This window comes from Urocitellus parryii, chromosome 14, assembly GCF_045843805.1.
Source record: "Urocitellus parryii isolate mUroPar1 chromosome 14, mUroPar1.hap1, whole genome shotgun sequence".
Taxonomy (NCBI): domain Eukaryota; kingdom Metazoa; phylum Chordata; class Mammalia; order Rodentia; family Sciuridae; genus Urocitellus; species Urocitellus parryii.
In genome coordinates this window covers 14468917-14490934 of record NC_135544.1, presented here as the reverse complement: position 1 = coordinate 14490934, position 22018 = coordinate 14468917, and the positions used below count along the sequence as shown (strand labels likewise).

General features: G+C 48.3%; 1 protein-coding gene across 4 annotated transcripts in view; it reads left to right on the top strand.

Moving 5' to 3' along the window:
• Ank1 (ankyrin 1) overlaps positions 1 to 22018 on the top strand; it is a 97584-nt gene that overhangs the window by 32988 nt on the left and 42578 nt on the right. For 2 of the 4 annotated variants that reach the window (XM_026409322.2, XM_026409320.2), the window contains exons 6-23: positions 821 to 1006; positions 2074 to 2172; positions 2655 to 2753; positions 3048 to 3146; positions 4549 to 4746; positions 6332 to 6430; positions 6844 to 6942; positions 7466 to 7564; positions 8867 to 9064; positions 9785 to 9883; positions 10698 to 10796; positions 14756 to 14953; positions 17106 to 17204; positions 19132 to 19230; positions 19479 to 19577; positions 20619 to 20711; positions 21153 to 21225; positions 21951 to 21974. In XM_026409322.2, the coding sequence (XP_026265107.2) occupies positions 821 to 1006; positions 2074 to 2172; positions 2655 to 2753; positions 3048 to 3146; positions 4549 to 4746; positions 6332 to 6430; positions 6844 to 6942; positions 7466 to 7564; positions 8867 to 9064; positions 9785 to 9883; positions 10698 to 10796; positions 14756 to 14953; positions 17106 to 17204; positions 19132 to 19230; positions 19479 to 19577; positions 20619 to 20711; positions 21153 to 21225; positions 21951 to 21974 (2059 nt within the window). The remainder of the gene's footprint in view (positions 1 to 820; positions 1007 to 2073; positions 2173 to 2654; positions 2754 to 3047; positions 3147 to 4548; positions 4747 to 6331; positions 6431 to 6843; positions 6943 to 7465; positions 7565 to 8866; positions 9065 to 9784; positions 9884 to 10697; positions 10797 to 14755; positions 14954 to 17105; positions 17205 to 19131; positions 19231 to 19478; positions 19578 to 20618; positions 20712 to 21152; positions 21226 to 21950; positions 21975 to 22018) is intronic. The other 2 variants (XM_026409323.2, XM_026409321.2) reach the window with 1 other exon arrangement.

The window sequence follows — 22018 nt, the reverse complement described above, 5'->3', positions numbered from 1 at the left end:
TGGCACTGATGGATGGGCTGAGAGGGAGGGTAGGCAAAGAATCAAAAGCAGTAAAATGTCTCGTAGCACACGGTGAGACTAGAAACAAATGGTGAAGGAAAATTAAGTAAATGCTTAAAAATGATCACCACAGGCCCTGTGAGGCTGCAGAGCAAGGAAGTGGTACAAGAAAATCTTCAGGGAGGAGATAGGTGGCATTTAAAAGCTAAGCTTGGAGGATAAAGAGAGCTTTGAAAAGCAGCACATCAGAGGAAGGTCATTTCAGGCTGGGACCCATCAGGAACAAAAGCCCTGAGGCAAGAGTATGTGTCCCATCTTGAGGACAGCAAGGGTCCAATAGTCAGTGTTTTACTCAGCTTTTTTGTGGCTGTGACTAAAAGACCTGACAAGAACAATTAGGGGAAGGGAAGTTTGTTTGGGGCTCACACTTTCAGAGAGATCTCAGTCCACACATCGCCAGTTCCTCTGCTTAGGGCCCAGATGACGCAGAACACGATGGCAGAAAAGTGTGGAGGAAGAAAGCAGCTCAGGACGTGGCCATCAGGAAGCAGAGAGAGCTGTGTTCACGAGGGACAAAATATAAACCCCAAAGACACACTCCCAGTGACCCACCTCCTCCAGCCACACTCTACCTGCCTGTAGTTGCCACCCAGCTAATCCATACCAGTGAATTAAACCATTGATCATGTTTCGCCTCTCATAACCTAATTGTCTCACCTCGGAATGTCTTTGCATCGTCTCACATGTAAGCTTTCCAAGGACATCACGTATCCCAACCATAACAATCGGAGTAAATCCATCTTTCCTCTCCTCCGGCCAGGATGGCTTCACTCCTCTAGCCGTGGCTCTGCAGCAGGGCCATGAGAACGTGGTGGCACACCTCATCAACTACGGGACGAAAGGGAAAGTGCGCCTCCCGGCCCTGCACATCGCAGCCCGCAACGATGACACTCGGACAGCTGCCGTGCTCCTGCAGAATGACCCCAACCCAGATGTCCTTTCCAAGGTGAGGGTGGCCAGGAGGAGCACCCGGGGGACACCAGGCCACCACCACGGAGGCCTATATGATAGAGTCACCACAAACACCCAACCATTTCCCAAGAATGAGCCAGGCCCTGGACGGACCACCTGTCACCCTGGGCACCAGCTCCACGGTGCCATCAGGTTCCCAGGAACAACACGGACAGGAGCCAGTACACAGCTCCGCTGTGGGTGCCCCCCTACCCTGTGAATACAGAGAAAATTGTTCTTAGCAAAGAGCAGGGAACGTCCAGGTGGGGTGGGACGAGTCCAGAGTGAAGCTGGGTCCAGGAGTGGCATTCTGGGCTTTTCTTCCTCTGTTTTCACCCCAGCTGCCCTCTGCTAGAGGGAGGAGGGGTCCCAGTCTTGGGGGGCTGGAGTGTAGAAAGAGGGGTTCCCCAGGGGCCTCATTTGTTAGTCGGTCATCCACACTGTTGGATCCACTGTCTGGACATTTGGACTCTCGGTTTTCTTTCAGTGGGAGTAGGTTTGGGCTGAATTGTTCACATGGCCCCCTCACCCCACTCCACTCTGACCCATGGCCACTGGGTTTTGTCTCCAAAACAGCTGACAAAGGATAGATGTGTCTGAGGTTATAAGACAGGGTGGCAACAACGGACCCACCAAGGGGCCAGAGGTCTGCCTTTGGTCAAGCAAATGAGTCATCAGACTATTTTAGGAAGCTGAAACTAGAATTAAGATCGGGGACTCCCATAACACTTGCCATCCATGAATTAAAATCTCCTCCTAAGTAATCATTCCGATGAGTGGCCCTACAGAGTTTGAGACGATCCTAGTCTCTGGTTTGTCCATGGGCACAAAGCAGAGACTGGTCACTCAGGTGCCTGGTTTTTTAATACCACATGCTACAGGATGTCCCTTGACCCATTCTGCGATGCGACCATCCGTCAAAATCTGCTTCGGGTATTAGGTCCTCTGGATCTGCCAACTTTTCCAGGATCCCCAGACTGATTCTTGGTTAGAGATGTCAGGTTTTCTGCCCTCTCTTGTGGAGACACATGACAGGTGTTCTCCCCCTCTGTTGTACCCCAGACGGGATTTACCCCCCTCCACATCGCAGCTCACTACGAGAACCTCAACGTGGCCCAGTTACTCCTCAACAGGGGAGCCAGTGTCAACTTCACGCCACAGGTAACCTGTCTTCTGCATGCTGTCCGCGGGTCTGGGGGTTTCTAGAATCTAGGTGTCCCTGCCTCTTGCCCTGACACCATGGAATTCATCCATGCTGCAGAAATGCCTAACAAGACCCCTGACTGACAGGTTCCTAATCAGCCCGCCCTCATTTTCTGCCTGTTTTGTCTTGAGAAACTCTAAACCACATTTGGTCATTCTTAACATGGGAAACAGAGAGGCAGGGGCCAGTTTTCAAATAGTCAGCTTGCTTTCTGTCTGTTAGGGTGACTCTGGGGGACATGGCTTGGCCAACAACAGTGTAAATAGGTCCTCTCAGGTTTTAAAACCTTTCTTCAGTGAGAAATGCCCTAACAGTAGGTTTAAAAAATGGCCACAGTGCTGTAGCAGTTGCAGGGCTCGGGGGCTGGGGAGTGGGGTGCACACAGCTACATTTAAGAGGATGCCTATTCCTGACTGTCCCCTGCTTCTAACCCCTCCAGAACGGTATCACACCACTGCACATCGCCTCCCGCAGGGGGAACGTGATCATGGTGCGACTCCTGCTGGACCGGGGAGCCCAGATAGAAACAAGGACCAAGGTGGGTGCCAGCAACCTTCATGGCCAGGTCAGGGGAGGGGTTTCTGCCCTCGAGAGCCTCACCTGGAGTGGTAAGCTCCTGGTGACCCCGTTAGTGACACACCACTCGCCTCCCAGAGCATCTTGCCCTGTCTGCCGGGTGCAGCGGGAGAAGATCATAAGCTGGAGTCAAACTGGCCCCAGAGGAAACATCAGCACTTCTGCAGCTGAGAACAATGCTGCAGGCAGTCTTCTCTCCAAATGGCCTCTGATGGGTGCCTTTTGGGCTTTCTGTTTTTCACTCTGTCTTTTAAAGGACGAATTGACACCTCTCCACTGTGCAGCTCGAAATGGGCACGTGCGAATCTCAGAGATCCTGTTGGACCACGGGGCACCCATCCAAGCCAAAACCAAGGTGTGTACCTCCTTCCTGTGGGGGGAATCTTCCAGGCAGGGATCCAGATCAGACAGACCTGGGATCCAATCCCATTTCTGTAAAAGAGAGATGTCAATACAACTGAATGCAATAGTGTGTGTGACATTTATTGCAACACCCGTCACATAGGAAGTTCTAATTATTCTGGATTGAGGACTGAAAACATTTTATCTAAAGGACCAGGTAGTAAATATTTAGGCTTTACAGACCACAGTCTCTGTTGCAATGATTAAACTGCCAATGGAATGAAAAAGTAAACATGGGCAAACCAGTGGCCATGTTCCAACAAAACTTTGTTTACAAAGCTAGGTAAATCTGCAGGCCAGATCTGGCCCACAGACTCTAAATCAATCCCTATCTCTTTGATCCTAGCTCCGGAAGCAATAGAAGCTAAGACTTTCAGAAGTCTTCAGAGCCTAGGGCAAATGGGAGTGAAGTTCTAAAAAGAAAGTGAAACTGTCCTTCTCAAGCTCCATTAGAGGCCAGAGCAAAGGGCCATCTCTAGTTTCTAATATGAGGACTTGAGTCCTCCAGGAGGGAAGTTCTGCCTCTACCTCCTCCAGGCCTTCTGTCCTGTTCCTTGGGGTGAATTTAGAAGATGTGTCAAAGTAGAAAACCAGGCCCCTACTCAACCACTGAAGTGCATTTGTCAGGAGCCAGGAACAGAAGGATCCAGATCCAGTTCTACTTTGTCACTTTATTCACTGAAAACCACATTAATCAAGGACCACTAAGTAGGATACACACATTTATTTGGCACTGTGAGGCATTTAAGAAACATGAGAGCTGGGTGCCCTGGTGCAGCCTGTCGTCGGTTGGGGCAGGAGGATTGCAAGTTTAAGGCCAACCTGAGCAACTTGTTGAGACCCTCTCAAAATAAAATTTAGAATAAGGCTGGGAATATAGCTCAGTGGTAGAATGCTTGCCTAGCACCTGCAAGGCCCTGAATTCCATCCCAGTGTATGTAAAAAGGGAAGGAGGGAGGAAGAGAAGCATTAGGCAGAGCCACTGATCTTCAGATGCTTGTAAGGAGAAGTAACACACACATCTGAAAAGTCAACCATGATTTGACAAATATGAGAATAAGGTCTAAGTGAATGGCACAGATCAGGAAAACTCCCAGGAGTCCAGGGTGGTCAGGGAAGGGTTTGTGGAAAAGGTGGGCCTAACTGGTAATGGCTTGGAGTATTTGGGTGGAAAGGAGAATGTAGCTGGAGGCCAGCAGGAGCAGGGAGGCCTGATTGAACCAAGCTCACTCAGGACTCACTTCAAAGCATCACATAGGCCAGAAAAGGGAAGTGATGTTGGTATCATTGTCCTGAATTTCCGTGTTCCATTCCCAGAAAGCCTTGCAATTGTCTGTGTTGTTTTCTTTACCCAGAATGGCTTGTCCCCAATTCACATGGCGGCTCAGGGAGACCACCTCGACTGTGTCCGACTTCTGTTGCAATACAATGCGGAGATAGATGACATCACCCTGGACCACCTGACCCCACTCCACGTCGCAGCCCACTGTGGCCATCACCGGGTGGCCAAGGTCCTTTTGGATAAAGGAGCCAAACCAAACTCCAGAGCCCTGGTGAGTGTGCAGCCATTGAAGAAGGTGCTGGAGGGGACCAGGACAGAGGGAGGTAGCACCAGAGCCTGACCTGGGCAGGACCAGAGCAGATGCCTTGAGAGGATCCTAAGATTCAGGGCCTGTGCAGTGTGGGTGGCTGCTAAAGCCTGGGAGACAAGTGCACTTGGTGTGTGCTCATCCTTCACTCCTGCACTCGGTTAGCACAGCCCCTGTAGCGGGCTGTGGTCCAGGGTGGGTTTGTGTCCAGGAGTCCTGACTCCAGAAGCAGTGATCATGGTGTGCCCATGGGTTGAAGAACCACTTCATCTCCAACCAAGCCCAGGCTGAAGAACAATGAAGTCTCAGAGACTGCCGGGCTTTCCCAGCAATGGCAGCAGTGGCCTGAGCTAAGTAATCTTCATCTGCAGAGGGGCTTAACATGGCACTGCTACAGGTGTGAGTTTAGGCCTAAAGCAGATTCCTCCTGTGGCCATGGTTTTTCTCTCTCCTCCCTAAGTCAAGGGTTCCCAGGCTGGTCCAGGAAACTAGTGGGGCTATAACCCATTATCTCCTTCTCCCCCCTTTCCATTCCCAGAGGAGGAGAACTGAGGGGGGCCAGGCATCTTTCAAGGGCAGCAGAGGATGGCTCATTTATTCATTTGAAAATGCTTTCATTAAGCATTGACCTCAGCCATGCACTAGGGAACTGGAGGCTTCTCAACCTTGGACTGTTGACATTTGGAGTTGATGTTTGTGGTTCTGTGCATTGTAGGATGATCAGCATCATCCCTGGCCTCGACCCATTAGGTAGCAACAGCTCTCCTCCCCTAGTTATGACAATCAAAAGTGTCTCCAGAGCCGGGCGTGGTGGTGCACTGTATTCCCAGTGGCTCAGGAGGCTGAGGCAGGAGGATCGGGAGTTCAAAGCCAGCCTCAGCAAAAGGAAGGCGCTCAGCAACTCAGTGAGACTCTGTCTCTAAATAAAATACAAAAATAGGGCTGAGGATGTGGCTCAGTGGTTGAGTGCCCCTGAGTTCAATCCCCAGTACCAAAAAAAAAAAAAAAAGTGTCTCCGGACATAGCCACGTGTAGAGAAAGAGTGAAAACCCCTCTCCTCTTCCCACCGTTTCCCCTAGTTTGAGAACCACTGCCCTAAGGGGATAAAGCACTAAAAGGACAGGCAGACAAAAATGAAAATCCCTGCCCGGTGGAACTTGCTTTCCAGTGTATCAATCACACTTAAAAACAAAAATCCATTTCTCTCTTACTGATCCATGGTTTCAGGGCAGAAGGAACATGATTTGCTTCCCCCAAAGTACTCTTTATCATCAGTTTACCCTTAAGGGGACGTTACACAAGGCTCTTTTAGTACATCCAGAAATACAATGGAATTTTTTTAAAGGTTTCTAAACAACACGTTTGATGTATAAACTGAGGGCCTTGTTATCTCTTTCACGATTCACACTAAGATTAATCAATTCATGTGCTTTTCTTCATTGTTCTGTGGGCACCCACTGGTGGGCTGGGGTGGGTGTGCAGGCCTGCGTGTGCTCCTTGGCTAGTGTGTAAGCTCCTGATGTCTGTCTCCCTTTGTGTGGGGCTGCAGAATGGCTTTACCCCCTTACACATCGCCTGCAAGAAGAACCACATCCGTGTTATGGAGCTGCTGCTGAAGACAGGAGCCTCCATCGATGCGGTCACCGAGGTAGGAGAGACCCTGCAGATGGGCCCTGGCTCTGCCCTGATCTTCCTCCACTAGTCCTCTCTGGGAGTTGATTGTTCTCTGTGGCCGTGGCTGCAGGGTTGTGTGTGTGTGTGCAAGACTGTTCAAAGGAATGAACCCGGGGTGACTGAGATGAGCGGGCTGGTGTCAAGTCTCAGGGAGTTTTCCAAGATCTGAAGCAATATTTCAAGCTATAAAAGTGGGCAGAACTTTCCCTCCGGTGATTTTGTTCCTCTGGCCATTGTCCTGAAAGTAAACCCACCTCACTTAACTCCCTCTTCTTGGAAAACCGTTCATGGAGGACCTAGCTGGAAGAACACATTAGATGCTATCTGGTTCTCTCTTCTTTGCGGGGAAGACAGCCACTCAGCTCTCTCCACTCTTGTCTGTCCTAGTCTGGCCTGACGCCTCTCCACGTGGCTTCCTTCATGGGGCACCTTCCCATAGTGAAGAACCTCCTGCAGCGGGGGGCATCACCCAATGTCTCCAACGTGGTAAGACCTTGGCCTCAGCAAGATTCGTTGCTCTGGGTGGAGGGCTCTGAGGGGAACTTTGTGTGCACTACTGAAGTCTCTGCTCTGGGCCTGGAGGTGGAATTCTCAGGGTAGCGAAGGCTTCAGATATGGGAGAGCCTTCCTGTCTATTGATGCTCTCTCAATTAAATTTGCCCCACATCTGTGAATCTACAGGATTTTATTTTGGATAATATTTTGGAACTTCTGTGTAGTCTGGAAATCATTCATATTTTTAAATATTCATTAGCTCTGGGGTTTATTTTTAAGAATACCTAGAGTGCACATGCACCCACATGCACACGCGCACACGCACGCACACACACACACACACACACATACACACACTCATACACCAACAGGCCAAAGAGTCTTTTGCTGGGGCAACTCCACCTCTTGGATAACACCCCATCAAGCTACACCAGACTGGCACTTGGGAGCTCTGTGTGTGTCCTTTTGCAAACCCAGCATGTATTAACAGTTCTATAATTTTGTTATTTTACAGAAAGTAGAAACTCCACTGCACATGGCAGCCAGAGCAGGGCACACAGAAGTGGCCAAATACCTCCTCCAGAATAAAGCCAAAGTCAACGCTAAGGCCAAGGTGAGTTCCAGAGGCGGGAAGGGAAGGATCCTGGGGTGGAGGCAGCTCGAGCACAATAAGGGGAATCCATCCTCATTAGAGGCCGGGCAGCAGTGTTTTTGGCTCAGTGATCACTTGTCATTCCCATTTAGGTCACACGAAAAGCTCTGATTCTGCTTTGCAGGGCTTTTGAGAAGGCCAGAGATATTTTTTGTGTTAAAGCTGTTACTATAGAATAATGAAAGTCTGAGGAATGTGGCTGGCCAGCAGTGTTTATTGGGCTAGTGGTTAGTCGTGGTTTAAAGAGGAAAGCAGCTTTTTAAACATAGTGCCCTCAGTGAAAATCAGCCAAGAATCACTAGATGTAAAAGTGGAGGATTTCCAGAGCACATGGATGCACACCTGTAATCCTAACAGCTCTGGAGGCTGAGGCAGGAGGATCTCAAGTTCAAGGTCAGCCTGGGCAATTTAGTGAGGCCCTGACTCAAAATAAAAACTAAAAAGGACTGGGGATGTAGCTCAGTGATAGAGCACCCCTGGATTCAATCCCCAGTACCACAAAAAATATGTATATCAAATTAACTAATTAAAAAACAAAAGTGGAGAATTTCCCCTTGTTGTGTGCACATTTTTGAAATGTTGGGTGAGTGACCAATAAGGATAGCTGCTGATTCTGCAAGTGGATGGGCAAAGATCATGCTTTCCTACCCATAGATGGTTGAAGATGCCCCTTAGCGTTAGGACCTGAGATTTGTGTCTGAGCCATAACTTGGCATGAGCCCAGTGACAGAGAGACCTTGTCTGTGGAGCCCTACACCATAGCCATGAACAGGAAGTTAGGCAGGGGTGGGACAAGACTACGTCCTTCCCTTTCAGCAACTTAACTCTCCCCTGACCCCTGGTGTAGAGAAACTGAAAGTAAAGTTCAAACAGAAAGATGAGCATATCCACCGGGAAAGGTCTGGGGAGATGGTAATAACAAGTTTATTGAGTGTTTATTATGTACCCAACACTACATGAGGCCCTTTCTGTACATTATCCGTCAATATTATCATTCTCATTTTACAGATGGGAGGGTTGAGCCTTTGGACAATTAAGTGGAAATAACAACTTACTTGAAGAGTTATAAAGTTAAATAAGAGAGAACACATCAGTTTCTATAACTCAAAGGCTTGACTCAAATTCCAGCTCTTTATCTGCTTCACTGTGTCCCTGAGAAAATCATTTAACCTTTCGGGGCCTTACCTTTCTTGTTTGTAAAATGAAATGTTGGGTTTGATAACGTGAACATTTCCCAATCTTTGTTTTCCCTTTGGGGTTCAGGATGACCAGACCCCACTTCACTGTGCAGCTCGCATCGGCCACACAAACATGGTGAAGCTCCTCTTAGAAAATAATGCCAACCCCAACCTGGCTACCACTGCCGGGCACACGCCCCTGCACACTGCGGCCCGAGAGGGCCATGTGGATACAGCCCTGGCCCTTCTGGAAAAGGAGGCATCCCAGGCCTGCATGACTAAGGTACAGCCCTTCTTCTCTTGTTCTTAAAAAGTGGCAGGCACCTGTAGTCACAAATCCTAGGAAAACTAGGGCAGGAGGATCATTGGTGCCCAGTTCAAGTTCAAGGCCAGCCTGGGCAAGAACTTGTCACACACACACAAAAAAAAGAAAGAAAGAAAAAGAAAAGAAAAGCCATAAATAACAAACTGGGGCTCCAAGGGGGATTCCTGCCTGATGGCCTTGGAAGTTTTAATGACAATGTAGGCAGCTGGAAGGGTGGACCCCCATAGGACTGGCCACCATCTGTGAGCCTGGTGTGTGGTTGTACTTTCCCAGAAAGGGCAGTGAGCCATTCTCTCTTTCATTCACCATTCATCTGTTTATCACAGACCAATTATTTCTCAGGCACCTGCTCTAACCCATGACAGGGAGATTTTGGAGATTCAAGAAGGAATAAGGAGCTTGGGATAGAGCTCAGTTGGTAGAGTACTGGCTTACCTAGCACTCCCAAGGCCCTGGGTTGAATCCCCAGCACCACCCAGGGCGTGAGCATCTAATGACAACACCAGGCCTGGGAGGAGTGCAGAGGGGCCTGGTGGAGGAAGCTTGGGTTCCTGAGGTCTTGGCATCTCAAAGGGATCAAAACTTGGGGTGCCGGGAAGCCTCCATTGCCGTGGGCCCTTTCTCCCAGGAGGATGGCTCTGGCTTCCTGTGGTCCTGACAGTCTGTGTTTCTCCTCAGAAAGGATTTACCCCTCTCCACGTGGCGGCTAAGTACGGGAAGGTGAGGGTGGCAGAGCTGCTGCTGGAACGAGAGGCACACCCCAACGCTGCCGGGAAGGTGAGTCTGTCCGTCTCCTTCTGGGGTCAAAGGAAACAAAACAGGACAAACTTCACTACTTGTGGATTCCATCTCTTACCTGTTTTGCCCACCCTGTGGGCAGCCATCTAGGGAGAATGGCCTTTGAAAAGAGTGATCTTTCCGTGAAAGGCCTCGTAATGTTAGAAGGACCCTGTTAGAAGGCCTTCTCTGAGCAAGTGTGATTTCACTGCTCTGCATCCCCTGCTGCCCCCACAGGGAAAGTACTTGGCCCTGGGTCCTGCTGGGTATGTCCCCTAGTGACTCCTAGTCAAGATTGGCTGGGAATGCGTTTATTTTTTTAACAGTAACTTTATTTTCTTAATTAATTAATTTTGTGGTGGGGTACTAGGAATAGATAGAACTCAGAGGCACTCACCACTGAGCCACATCCCCAGCTCTATTTTGTATTTTACTTAGAGAGAGGGTCTCACTGAGTTGCTTAGCACCTCACCATTGCTGAGGCTGGCTTGGAACTTCCGATCCTCCTGCCTCAGCCTCCTGAGCCACTGGGATTATAGGTGTGTGCCACTGCACCCAGCTATTTTTAAAATTTATTTTGCAGTGCTGGGGATCAAACCCAGGGCCTCATGCATGCTGGACAGATCCTCCACCACCGAGCTACACCCACAGCCCATCCTTCAATAAAATTTTAACCAGATTATTACAGATTTTATAAATTTTTAAGCAGATTTCACCTGTTTAAAATAAGTGCTGTGAATCTCATAGAGGGCTCCCAAGTGGAAAACTCACTGGAGTGAAGCTGTTCTCATCTCTCTGTTTTGTCCCTTTGCAGAATGGCTTGACTCCCCTACATGTGGCTGTTCATCACAATAACCTGGAGATCGTCAAGCTACTGCTGCCCCGGGGTGGCTCCCCACACAGTCCCGCCTGGGTAAGACGCCTCCCTGGGCAGATCAGGAGTGCCCAGCCGTGGGCGCCGAGTCTACAGCCCACAGAGGGTTGTTTTGAAAGCAGCCCAAGGGGTCTGGTGTTTTGCTTTTATTTTTTACCTCAGACACCTCACCCCACTTTCACATATGTTACCTGCAATATAATTGCCACTATTTGGAGACCAGGAATGAGGTGGGAAGCAGCGACACTCCTCCGCAACAGGCTCCCTGGCAGAGACGGAATTTGCTTTTACACACCAAATGTATGCCCCAAGCAGCCGCCTGCCAGCTGAATTTTGTAAACTGGCTATCAAAGATCAGCTTGGATAAGGATCTCTGGGGAGCCATAAGCCTTGTTCTCAGAGATCCCTACTCAGTGGGACGGTGGGATGGCCCAGGAGTCCCATTTCCCACCTGCTCTCCAGGTGCTCTGATGCTGGGGCAAGATGCTGACACTGGGAGAAACAGCCAAAGCTGCTGGGGAGCACTTTCTGGAACCTTGAAGGAAGAAGCCTTTTCTGAGTGAATGATCACCCCAAAATTTATTTATCTCATGAGTTCAGACATTTAGATTGTGGCTTTCTTTTAAGTATGATATATATGTTGTGGAATATATATATTGTATTATATTAGACATTAGACATACATTCAGCAAGCCAGCCTCTGAAATTAGCTGTTACTGCTGCTGGCAACAGTCCTGTCCTTGACCCTCAGGGAAGCAGAGTCAAAGGAACTTTGTAGGGCTAGCCTGGGGGAGGGGGTAACACAAGGACAAAGCCACAGCAAGGAAGGAGCATTTTGCGGGGATGCCCCCACCCTGTGGAAAGGTGAGGGCTGTGTGGGGTCTGTGTCTGTGAGGGCCAGGACTCTGAGGGCTGGTGGCAGGGAAAGGAGAGGGACAGGACTAGGCATACAAGAGACACATGCAGTCTCTGTGCCCAGAAGTTCGGAATCTGACAGGGCAGCCCAAAGCATGAGAAACACCATCAGATGACAATTTATGGCCGAGCTGTCATGTGGAGGGAGTGTCAGAGCTGCCTGGGAGGGAGCCACAGGATGGTCCCTGTGTGATTCCAGCTGACACCTGCAGACTTTAGAGCCGCAGTGGCCCAGGCAGGAGAAAAATCAGTGCAAGGCTTCAGTTGTTTTCCCCTGCTCAGCACGGATGCTTATCTCAACCTTACAGCATCCCTTTCCTGCAGACACAGCATCTCCCAGATGCCCCTGTCTCCTCAGGCTTCTGTCCCTGCTATTGTCATAGTGAACCTCACGTTACTGTGCAGAGGGAGCTCGCGGCCCTGCTGAGATGTCGACTTACTCCTGCTTCTAAAAATAAAAAGCTGGACTCCCCTCCTCCTCCTCCTCCTCATTCTCCTACTTATATAAAAGGAACTGGAGCCAGGTTCATGATATTTAAAGAGAGCTAAATGCAAGTGCAAACGCTGTACAGATGGGTTTTGTTTCCATGGCAAAAAATAGTTTCCAAAGTAGTCTGGCAATTTTGTAGAATTTCACATGCAAATCCCTCTGCACCCAAACCAAACTCTCCCCTTCCTAATTTGATGCTAATGTTGCAACATTCAGGCAGAGCCCTCTCACGCATTCAGTCCTCCAGATGAGCTCATTTCCTTAGGAAAGAAGAGTCTTTGCCTGGCACACATCCCTCCCTAACTGCTCCCCGACTCGCTCGCCCAATTGCCTCTTGTCCTTGTCACCTGTAGAAGGTCATCATTACCTGGTTTGTCATCATTAGTCCTGGTTTGCAGGAAGTTCCAGTGGAATAGCCCATGTTCAGAAATCGTCAGCAGCTCTTGATTCATCTCTGTTTTAACCCAAGGTGACCTAGCAGCCTTAGACATCTCCAGAGCAAGCTCTCCTTTGGCCAGGAGAGAGCGCTGTTGCCAACACGAACACCCACAGTTGCCCAAGTGGTCTGGGACTCCTGGTGATGTGTCCATGAACATACTTCAAATTGTGTCAGTGACTTTCCTTTGTACTTTAAAAGAATTCCTAATAATCCTTACTTTCTTATAGCAAATGCCTTCTCTGGGCCAGCACTGGCAGAGGGTGCATCTCATCTGATGGTGTCTGCCCTGCTGGGGAGGAACATTCTACAGTGGTCTCAGAGAAGATGATCTGTATTTGAAAATGACTCCATGTCTCAGAATTGACCACTGAGCCACATTTCTTTTTTGCTCTCTTTTGATACAGAACAACAACAAAAAATCATTCTGCTTAATTAATTTTATTACAATCAAAATGCTGATCTTGTTTTATGAACACAACCCCCAAAGAATAATGTCATGTTTCCTCATAATGGAATCCAATTAAAAAGGAGAAATACTAGAAAGAATTATCTTACATAATTTTTCCAAGAGAATGATTTTTAATTCAATTTAATTTGGGAAGTAAATTACAAATTTTTAATTTCCCCAATGAAAGCCACTTTACAGACCAACCTAGCTATCCTATTCCAGGTCCCCAGTACTATATAACTGGGATTTTACTCTGTTGGTCAGCCCCTTCTATTCCCTTCCCTTTTCCTCACCAGTGATCCTGAAAGAGTGAAAAATGTTGGTTGCCACAAGAAAACAGTGGCTGGCAGAGGGGAATGCAGTCCTCAAGAACAACTAGGGGAGGCCGGCCAAGGTGGGAAGAAGCTCCTTGAAACAATAGCACATGCGTACCCACCTGCTCTGGGAAAGGAAGTCCTTGGGCCTAGCATCCCTCTTTGCCATGCGTGCTTGAGGGTCTTGCTACTGAAGTGTGGTCCCTGGACCAGCAACATCAACATCATCTGGGAGCATTATTACCTTCCTACACCTTCTTAATTACAATCTCCATTTGAACAAGGTCTCAAGTGATGCATATCTGAGTTCAAGTCTGTCATTTTATTATTTGGCATTGGATAAAGCACTCACCCCTCAGGGGATTGGCATCTTTATCCACAATATAGGATAGCAATAAAAATACCTGCATTTAGTACCTTGATTGGTGTGGGTGAAGCTCAAAAGAGATAATGGAGGGAAAAGTGATTTCTAAAAACGATGCCCAGGAGCCAATCTATAGACTGTGGACTATCCGCAGTTGGATAAGAGGTGTGCTCCAGATGTGAACCCATGCACTGCTTCCTTCATGGAGAAAGTTTCGTTTAAAAAAAATAGAGAGCAGAATGAACAGAAGACAATGGCATAATTGACTTACTCGCCCAAACTCCTTGGTCTCGCCTTGTACTTACAATGCCTTATGAATCAATGCATCACAAACCCACATTAGTTTTATTTCCTTTTATATCTTTATTTTGGAAAGATTCTTTCTGTACATTATCATATTTGATCTACCCAATAACTTTGAGAAATGAAAAAAGTAGTTGCTCTAACCCTCTTTTAATGGCTTAAAAGAAATACAAAAGGAAGTCCAGGAGGTAGAATACTTGCCCGGGTCACGAACGAAGACTGGCGCCCATTGCCTGGTGCGTGTCCCCTTCCATCACCTGCCTGATCCCAGCAGGCCCAAAAGGCAGCACTTGCCCCCACTGTGCAGGGACAGGAGAAAGGCTGCTGTTTCCTTCTTTTATGAAATGTTGGGGTTTGGGGTTATTCTTGTTTTCTTGCCCACCTAGCCTTCTAGTTGTTCTGTAGCCCACCTAATTGAATTCCAGCTTTGTTCCTTGACAGAGCATTTCCTGCCCAGCAGTTCATCTATCTGAGCAGAATAACACAAAATAGATGGTGAGAAAAAGGGACAGACATTTGTTTCCTAGCTATGGGAGCCTGGAGAGCCATCTCCAAATCAAATGGCTTTTGTTTGTTTGTTTACTTAAATTGCTCTCCGGGGTGACACCAGCCCTGCTCAGTGGTTGTTCAGCAGGCCTACAGCCATGCCCAGCCCTCCCCCAGGCACTCATATAGCCAACTCGGCATTCCTGTCACCAAGCTCTGGGTGGCTTCCTCTCTTTCAGAATGGCTACACCCCTTTGCACATCGCTGCCAAGCAGAACCAGATGGAGGTGGCCCGAAGTCTGTTGCAGTATGGGGGGTCCGCGAATGCAGAGTCGGTGCAAGGTGTGACTCCCCTTCACCTGGCTGCCCAAGAAGGTCACGCAGAGATGGTGGCTCTGCTCTTCTCCAAACAAGCCAATGGCAACCTGGGGAACAAGGTGAGTGTGGCCCCCTGGGATTTGCCCTGTAGTCCTGATAGTATGTGTTGCTGTCAGCTCAGCAGATATAAATCTACATGTGGAGCACCTACCCCGGGCTCAGCTTCTGAGTCAGGTGGTGTGTGTGTGTGTGTGTGTGTGTGTGTGTGTGTGTGGTCCCTACAACAAACAGCCCTGTATAATTTTGTCTCGGTTTGTGAATGAATCAATAGAGTCAGAAAGATTGCTTGTTCTCCAGGTTGCAGGTCACGGAACAAAAGCTTTGCCTTTTCTCCTACCATGCTGTCTTTCTCAACAGATTCACGATGTGCAAGAAGTTCAAAGTGGAAATCCAGAGTATACTCTCCTGAATTTAGGCCAGTGTGTAACTTCAGGAGTATATTCAGTAATTTGGTACTAAATATCCACTTTCTGTGGAGGAAGATTTTTTTTTAAATACTGATCTATACATTAGACTAGCCATTCTTAACTTAGGAGTATAGGTATATGAGCATGGTATCTACTAAAATTGTATACAACACTTTGGGTTTGTGGGCACATGAGTGCCTTTCTGGCTGAGGTGTTCCTAGATTCCCTCAGCTTCTCAAAGGAATTCATGACCCAAAAGAGACTAAAGAATCAGTTCTTTTTTAAATAACTGATTTATTGAAACATAATTTATATAAAATTTATCCTGTCACCTGTACAATTCAGTGGATTTCAGTACATTTAAAGAATTGGAAAACTATCATTACGTAACTTAGGACATTTTCATCACCTGAAAAGGAGATTCCATCTCTGGGAGCAACCACTTCTGATTCCCCACAAAACTCCCCGTCGCTGACCACCACCTACCTGTCTCTGAATTTTCCTATTCTGGAAATTGCATTTAAATGGAATCAAACAATATGAAGAGCCAGTTCTTTAGATGATAAATTAACATAACAGTTTCAGAAAGGCAAGCATGTTAAGGATGATTTCAGATTTCCTAAACCTCTGATCCGATGGTTCTTTTCCTATAGGTTTGGATAGGTGACCTCCAACAAGGGAACCATTGTAGTCATGGCATTCTGGGTGTCTTCCTTGTCCCATGTAAAGTGAGCTGCATAAGAAGACAATAATGGTGGCAGTGTGTTTTTGTTCAGGAAACACTCTCTCTCACCCCTGCCACCCTCCCAAGGCAGATTCCTGGTGTTACCCCGAGAACTGAGCCAGTCACCTGCCTGGGGGGCTAGCAGTTGACACAGTGACATTGGCACAGGCACCTGCAGCCAAGGAGGGCCACTGTTCATTGGCTTCTGGTCGGTCTTGGGGAATGCAGAAGGCAGAGGAGGGCAGGTAGAGTCACTCATGGGGGCCACTGCCTGTGACTTCAGAAGACTCAGCTGTTGGTCCCACTGTTAGCAGAGTGTATTGAGGTAAGGTGCAAGGAGGAGAAGACTTCTGACATTTTTGTACAACAAGAGCTCTGATTCATTACTACCCTCCGGAGAAAGCTGGGATGAAAAGTCCATGAGCGTGGTCTTTTCACTCCCAGCTCTTTACAGATCCTCCCTGCTCTTCACAGTGCTGCGCTGGCTGTGATCCCATAATAGTACGCTATATTTAAAGAGCACATTGTGCTTTTCAAAGTGATTTTACATGAACTGTGCTTTCTCAAATGCTCCTTGCGTTCCCTCTAGATAGGTCAGTGATAGAATCCCTATTTCCTAAATTAAGAAACCAAGGCTCTGAAAATTTGCCATGGAAATAGAAAGTGTTGCCATTGGAAGGTACTCTAAAGTTCATTTATGACCTGTGAGCCAAATCCTGCCCACCACTTGTTGTAAATAAAGCTTTATTGGAACACAGCCATGCCCATTCACTTCTGTGTTGGTCTAGAGCCGCTTTGTTACCATAAGGGACAAAGTTGGGTACTTGCTACAAAGTCACCGATTTAAAATATTGACAGTCTTACCCTGAACAGAAAAAAAAAATGGCACTTCCTGATTTCATTTAACCATCTCATTTTTTAAGGTAGGGATATTGAGGCTCAGAACAGGAAGAGTTTTGCTAAACAGGTGGTCAGATAGCAGGCTAGGGCTGCAAACCAGGCTTCCAGACTCAGTGCTCTGTCACAGTAGCCTGGAATTGTTTCCTGCCTCAAAGCTGATGAACATCTTTCTCTTTCCAGAGTGGACTCACTCCTCTCCATCTGGTAGCACAAGAAGGCCACGTTCCAGTGGCAGATGTGCTCATCAAACACGGTGTCACAGTGGATTCCACTACCCGGGTAAGGCAGGCAGCCCTGAGCTAGCTTCTGTCCTCCTGGCTCCCCCTGCTGAGCCTGTGTGCTCTGACCCAGGCCCAGGGTGCCTCCCTCATGCCTCAGAATCATCTCTTCCACCCCCCACCCCCCACCCCCCGCCCGGGACAGAATCCTAAGGACCTTTCTGGCAGGGAAGTAGTAGAATTCAAGGACATCATCCTAATGATCGCACATTCCCCCTGGGAATTTTAAAAAGTTTGTTGGAGCTTTGAGCTTCTGCAGCAAGAATTGTGAGGAATGTTGAATGGTGATCTGCCTCCTATGAGTTGCAGAGGAAGGTCAAAGGGTGGGGGGGACTTCCTTGGAGTCACTCAGAAATGCATCCCCTTCTATTCCAGCTGTTAGTTGAATTCAGCTCAACTCGCTTTGAACCTCTTTTGTGTGTAAGGAGCTCAGTGAGATGGTGTGAGCGAGGCACATGCGGTTTGGAAGCTGGGCTGCAGGCATTTGTGGTTTAGCGTGGAGATGAAGGCAAGAGACAGGAAGGAACTGGAAATATGATATTGGTGGGAGAGAACAGCCGGGAGCCCCTAGAGGGCCTGGGTGCTTCCACCTGGTGGGAAGGAGGAGGCTTCCTGGAAGAAGTGCATTTTGCTCCTTTCATCACAAGGCAGTTGTATTAAAAGGAAGGGACAGAGGGACACCACCACCAGCCCCACCCCTTCCAGAGATCTCCCGGAGCACTAGGCAACATGAGGTCATCCTGAGAAAAAACTGGAGCCGCCTCTTTGTCCCCACCTGCCTGCATCAACAAGAATCTGTTTTTTAAAAGCCAAGAATGTTTTGGATCTTTGGGGCTTCTCTTGTGAGCCCAGTTTGGTCTTTTAGGTTCCTTCCCTGAGACCCCCTATTCTTTGGGTTAGAACTGCCTCAGGGATCCCCAGCCAGCCCGCGACATGAGGGTCTTGCCCACAGCATCTGTATTAAGATGATCTCTGCAGTCCGGCTCTGGCTCCCTGGGTACGTTAGGGAACAAAGAGTTCAGAGGGCCTTGGCTCAGAGGCGGCACCAAAATATTCGATGGGGGCAGAGGATGGAGCTCTATGGTAGAGCATGTGCTTGGCAGGCATGAGAACCTAAGTTCAATTCCCAGCACTAAAAACAAACAAAAAATATTCATCAGGACAGCTTCCTTGAAAATAAGCTCCTTCTTAGACCAAACTCCCACTATTTCAAGAAATGAGCATTTCCTATAAATTCCATTACACGAAACTCAGTGACTCCAAGCAGCCTTTGGGGATCTTACAATGGGAGTTCACCTTTCTAATGAAATAAGTCTGCTCTCACTGGGGTCAGCCAGGACTCCATGTGTCCATTTGTCCTGCACTTCACACTCTTCTCAGCAGAGGAGAACATTTTAAGAAGACAGGATTGCTGTTCCTGTCTTCTTAAAATGACTCCTCTTAGACTCTGGAGCACAGCTCTCTCCATTGTCCCTCCAGCCTCCCTTCCGACTTTCCCTCTGAATGTTGGTGCAGTCCTTAGGCCCCTCTCTGTTCTCCCTCCACTTCATGAATCTTAGAGGCACTCATTTATCTCCAAAGCTATCAGCTCTCTCATAGGCTGAGGATGACTCCTAGCCCAGCCTTCATGGCAGGGTTCCGTGTCCACCCTCCCGCCACCTACTTGACATCTCTGCCTGGCTCACCTCCAAACATCTCAGACTTCACTTGTCTGACCATGAACCCTGCTCCTTCCCAGGCCAGTGGTATCTGGCTGGCGATAGCAGGACACCACGTAGCAGCTGTTAACCTTCCAAAGGGTTCCCCATCCATTCTCTCTTTAAATCACCTGCTTTTTAAAAGAATTTGATTAAATGCACAGTTCATGGTGGCTTAAGGTCTGCCCAGAAGCCCTGAAGGTCACCTATGCTCAACTTCTTGCATTTCAGATGGGTTACACTCCACTGCACGTGGCCAGTCATTATGGAAATATCAAGCTGGTGAAGTTTCTGCTACAACACCAGGCAGATGTCAATGCCAAGACCAAGGTACAGGGTGCCTTAGACCCCACTCCTAAAAGAGCACTTCTTAAGTGCCCAGTTAGAATGGAGCCAGACCTACTCTGAGCATACTTGGGGTTCTGCCAGTTTGAGACTTGGATCCTGAAGGAGGCAGTGGGGGAAAATGCTTTTTGTTTTTTTGTCACAAGTAGAAGGTGAATGGATTCCATGGTGTGTGGGTGGTTCTTTCTCTACTAGCTAGCTGATCATGCCAAAATGTCTACCTCACTTTATAGCTAGGATACAGCCCCTTGCACCAGGCGGCCCAACAAGGACATACTGACATTGTGACTTTGCTACTGAAAAATGGCGCTTCCCCAAACGAGGTCAGCTCGGTGAGTACCCGCCCTGGCCTGATTTCAGAAAACTGTTCTTCCCTGGGCAGCAGCCCTGGGAGACATCCCAGAGCCATAGAGGTTGGTGTGCACATCTGGGACCCAGACAGAGCTGCAGCATTTTGGGTATTCCGGGGGATAGGGTATTGTGATCAGTTTCTCTTCTGGTGACTGAACTTCATCCTTGTCAAGAGCAGTTACTTCCCCCTTTTATATTTGATTAAACATTTTTGTGGATGCCTCTTCCGAAGTAGGTGAGGCTATATTCGGTCTTGTGGAGTGTCTGATCTTTCAGGGTCTTGGGTTATCCTTAGCAACTTCAGTGATCAGGGCTCAGTATGAACTTATCATCTGACGGTGTGAGGTTTTATTAGATTCCCTCCATGGTTTCTCCCAACTCTGAAAGCAGGTGGACCTTTGACTACAGATGTGGGTCCTGAAATTGTAACTGAAGAGGGGGCCAAATCTGGATGGATCCTGGGCCATGTCCTGAAACTAGAAAACGTAGAAGAAAAATAGTCTCGATTGATTTTCACTTAGCTCTTTCTCTTAAAGTAGAAAATATAGTCCCTATCCTATTTCTGGTGACCTGTGATTTCTGATTGGCCTGCCTAGTTCACTGAAGTACAGGGATTGTTTTCATTGTGGCGATGCTGTGATTGACACCCAGAGAACAGACTTGGAAGCAGTGAGTGTGACTCTCTGTTCCCTCCTGTTTCAGAATCACACATGGTGACTTCTGACACCCTTCCCGCCAGAGGGTTCCCTCTTGGCAGTCTTGCCTTGCTGTCATTTCAAGCCCCCACACAATGCTACAACATGAGGCGTCAACGCCCTCTTCTCTCCCTGCCCTAGTCTGAGGGGGCATCCCGGCTCTCCCACTGGTGGAGCCATCTTGCTTTGGGCTCCAAGGCAGAGTCTGTCCACTCAAGCCCTTCTGAATAGTCAGAGGTGAACTTAGACTCTGTACAGGTGGCAGAGTGTCCTTCCTCTCTTGCTCCCTTGTCTGATCTCACCCTCTTGCTGCCATTTTTTTTCTAGAATGGAACCACACCTCTGGCAATAGCCAAGCGTTTGGGCTACATTTCCGTAACAGACGTGCTCAAAGTTGTCACAGACGAAACCAGTGTAGCGGTATGTGTGCTCCTCCCTGGCACTGCCCATCCCCACTCCACCCCCCCACCACAGCCTGACAGGCAGGGCGCCCTGTGGGTGACTCTCCAAAGCCTCCAGTAGGAAGCATCCTGCCAAAAGGGTAGCCCAGTAGGCTCCATCCTCAGTTGAGCAGGGCTCTACTGCCACCTAGTGGCCTGAGGAATTAGCGCTGTGGCCAGACCTAAGGGAGTCACTGTGAGGTGAATGGGGCTTGGGAAGGGATGAGGCGGCAAGGTCCCCTGTTGTACTCTCTGGGATGCCACCAGGCCTCAGCTTCCTAGGTCTGGTTTTCTTTGGGGGGAACAAACTTCCTTTATCACCTCCTCTTCTGTCCCCTCATGGTGACCAGGTCACTGCTGGGCTGGTGAAAGGGTGGTGGTGCTCTGTTTGGGTTGAATTCTCGCCGCCTTCTCCTTTCAGCTAGTCAGTGACAAGCACCGCATGAGTTACCCTGAGACAGTGGATGAGATCCTGGATGTCTCTGAAGATGAAGGTAAAGTCAGGGAGGGGTCGGTGAGCTCTGACCAATGGGAGCAGGGGGGCGCTGAGCACTCTGAGCGGCTTCCTGCCCCGGCCACCCAGGGTTCTGCAGATGTGCATTGAAACTGAGGAGGCCACTTTTTAGAAATGTTGTCTATTATCAAAACAACTGATTTCCTAGAGTCTTAGGTGGAGGAAAATTGACATCTCAGAGATTAACATTTAACATTTTGTGACGCTTCACAAGTACGTGTGTGTTTGCGTATATGATGAATGTGTATCAGATCGAGTGTGATTCTACTCAGCTCATCTCTAGGGCTGTGAGGAGCTTTCCTGGTGCTTTGAACCAATAACAAGTGAGTTGTTTAAAATCCATGAGAATGCATTTTAATAAGCTGCTCTTCTGATCACATAGTGGGTCAGGAGGGTTCAGGTTCTGTTCATTACTGTGAAGTTACTCCATTTCAACTTTATGAACTACCCAGTGCTTTTACTATTATTCCTTCCCCAAATAAGTCTCGTATCCTTGCTGGAGTGTGAGAGAACCCTCATGAAGCACAATAGTGGGGTTGGACTGGGTTCACTCTGTAGACCCTCCCATCTATAATTCAGTGGTTGTACAAACCTTGTCGATGAGACAGCTGGATCTTTCCCTGTGTGCCCCTTAATAGCATGCCTCTTGCTTTACCTGACTTCAGTGCTGTCCTTCCTTCACCTTGGCTCTTCTTTGCTTTTCAGGAACTGCTCACATATCTATAATGGGTATGAAACGCTTTCTGTTCCCTGTGGTCTTTTCTCACCAGAGT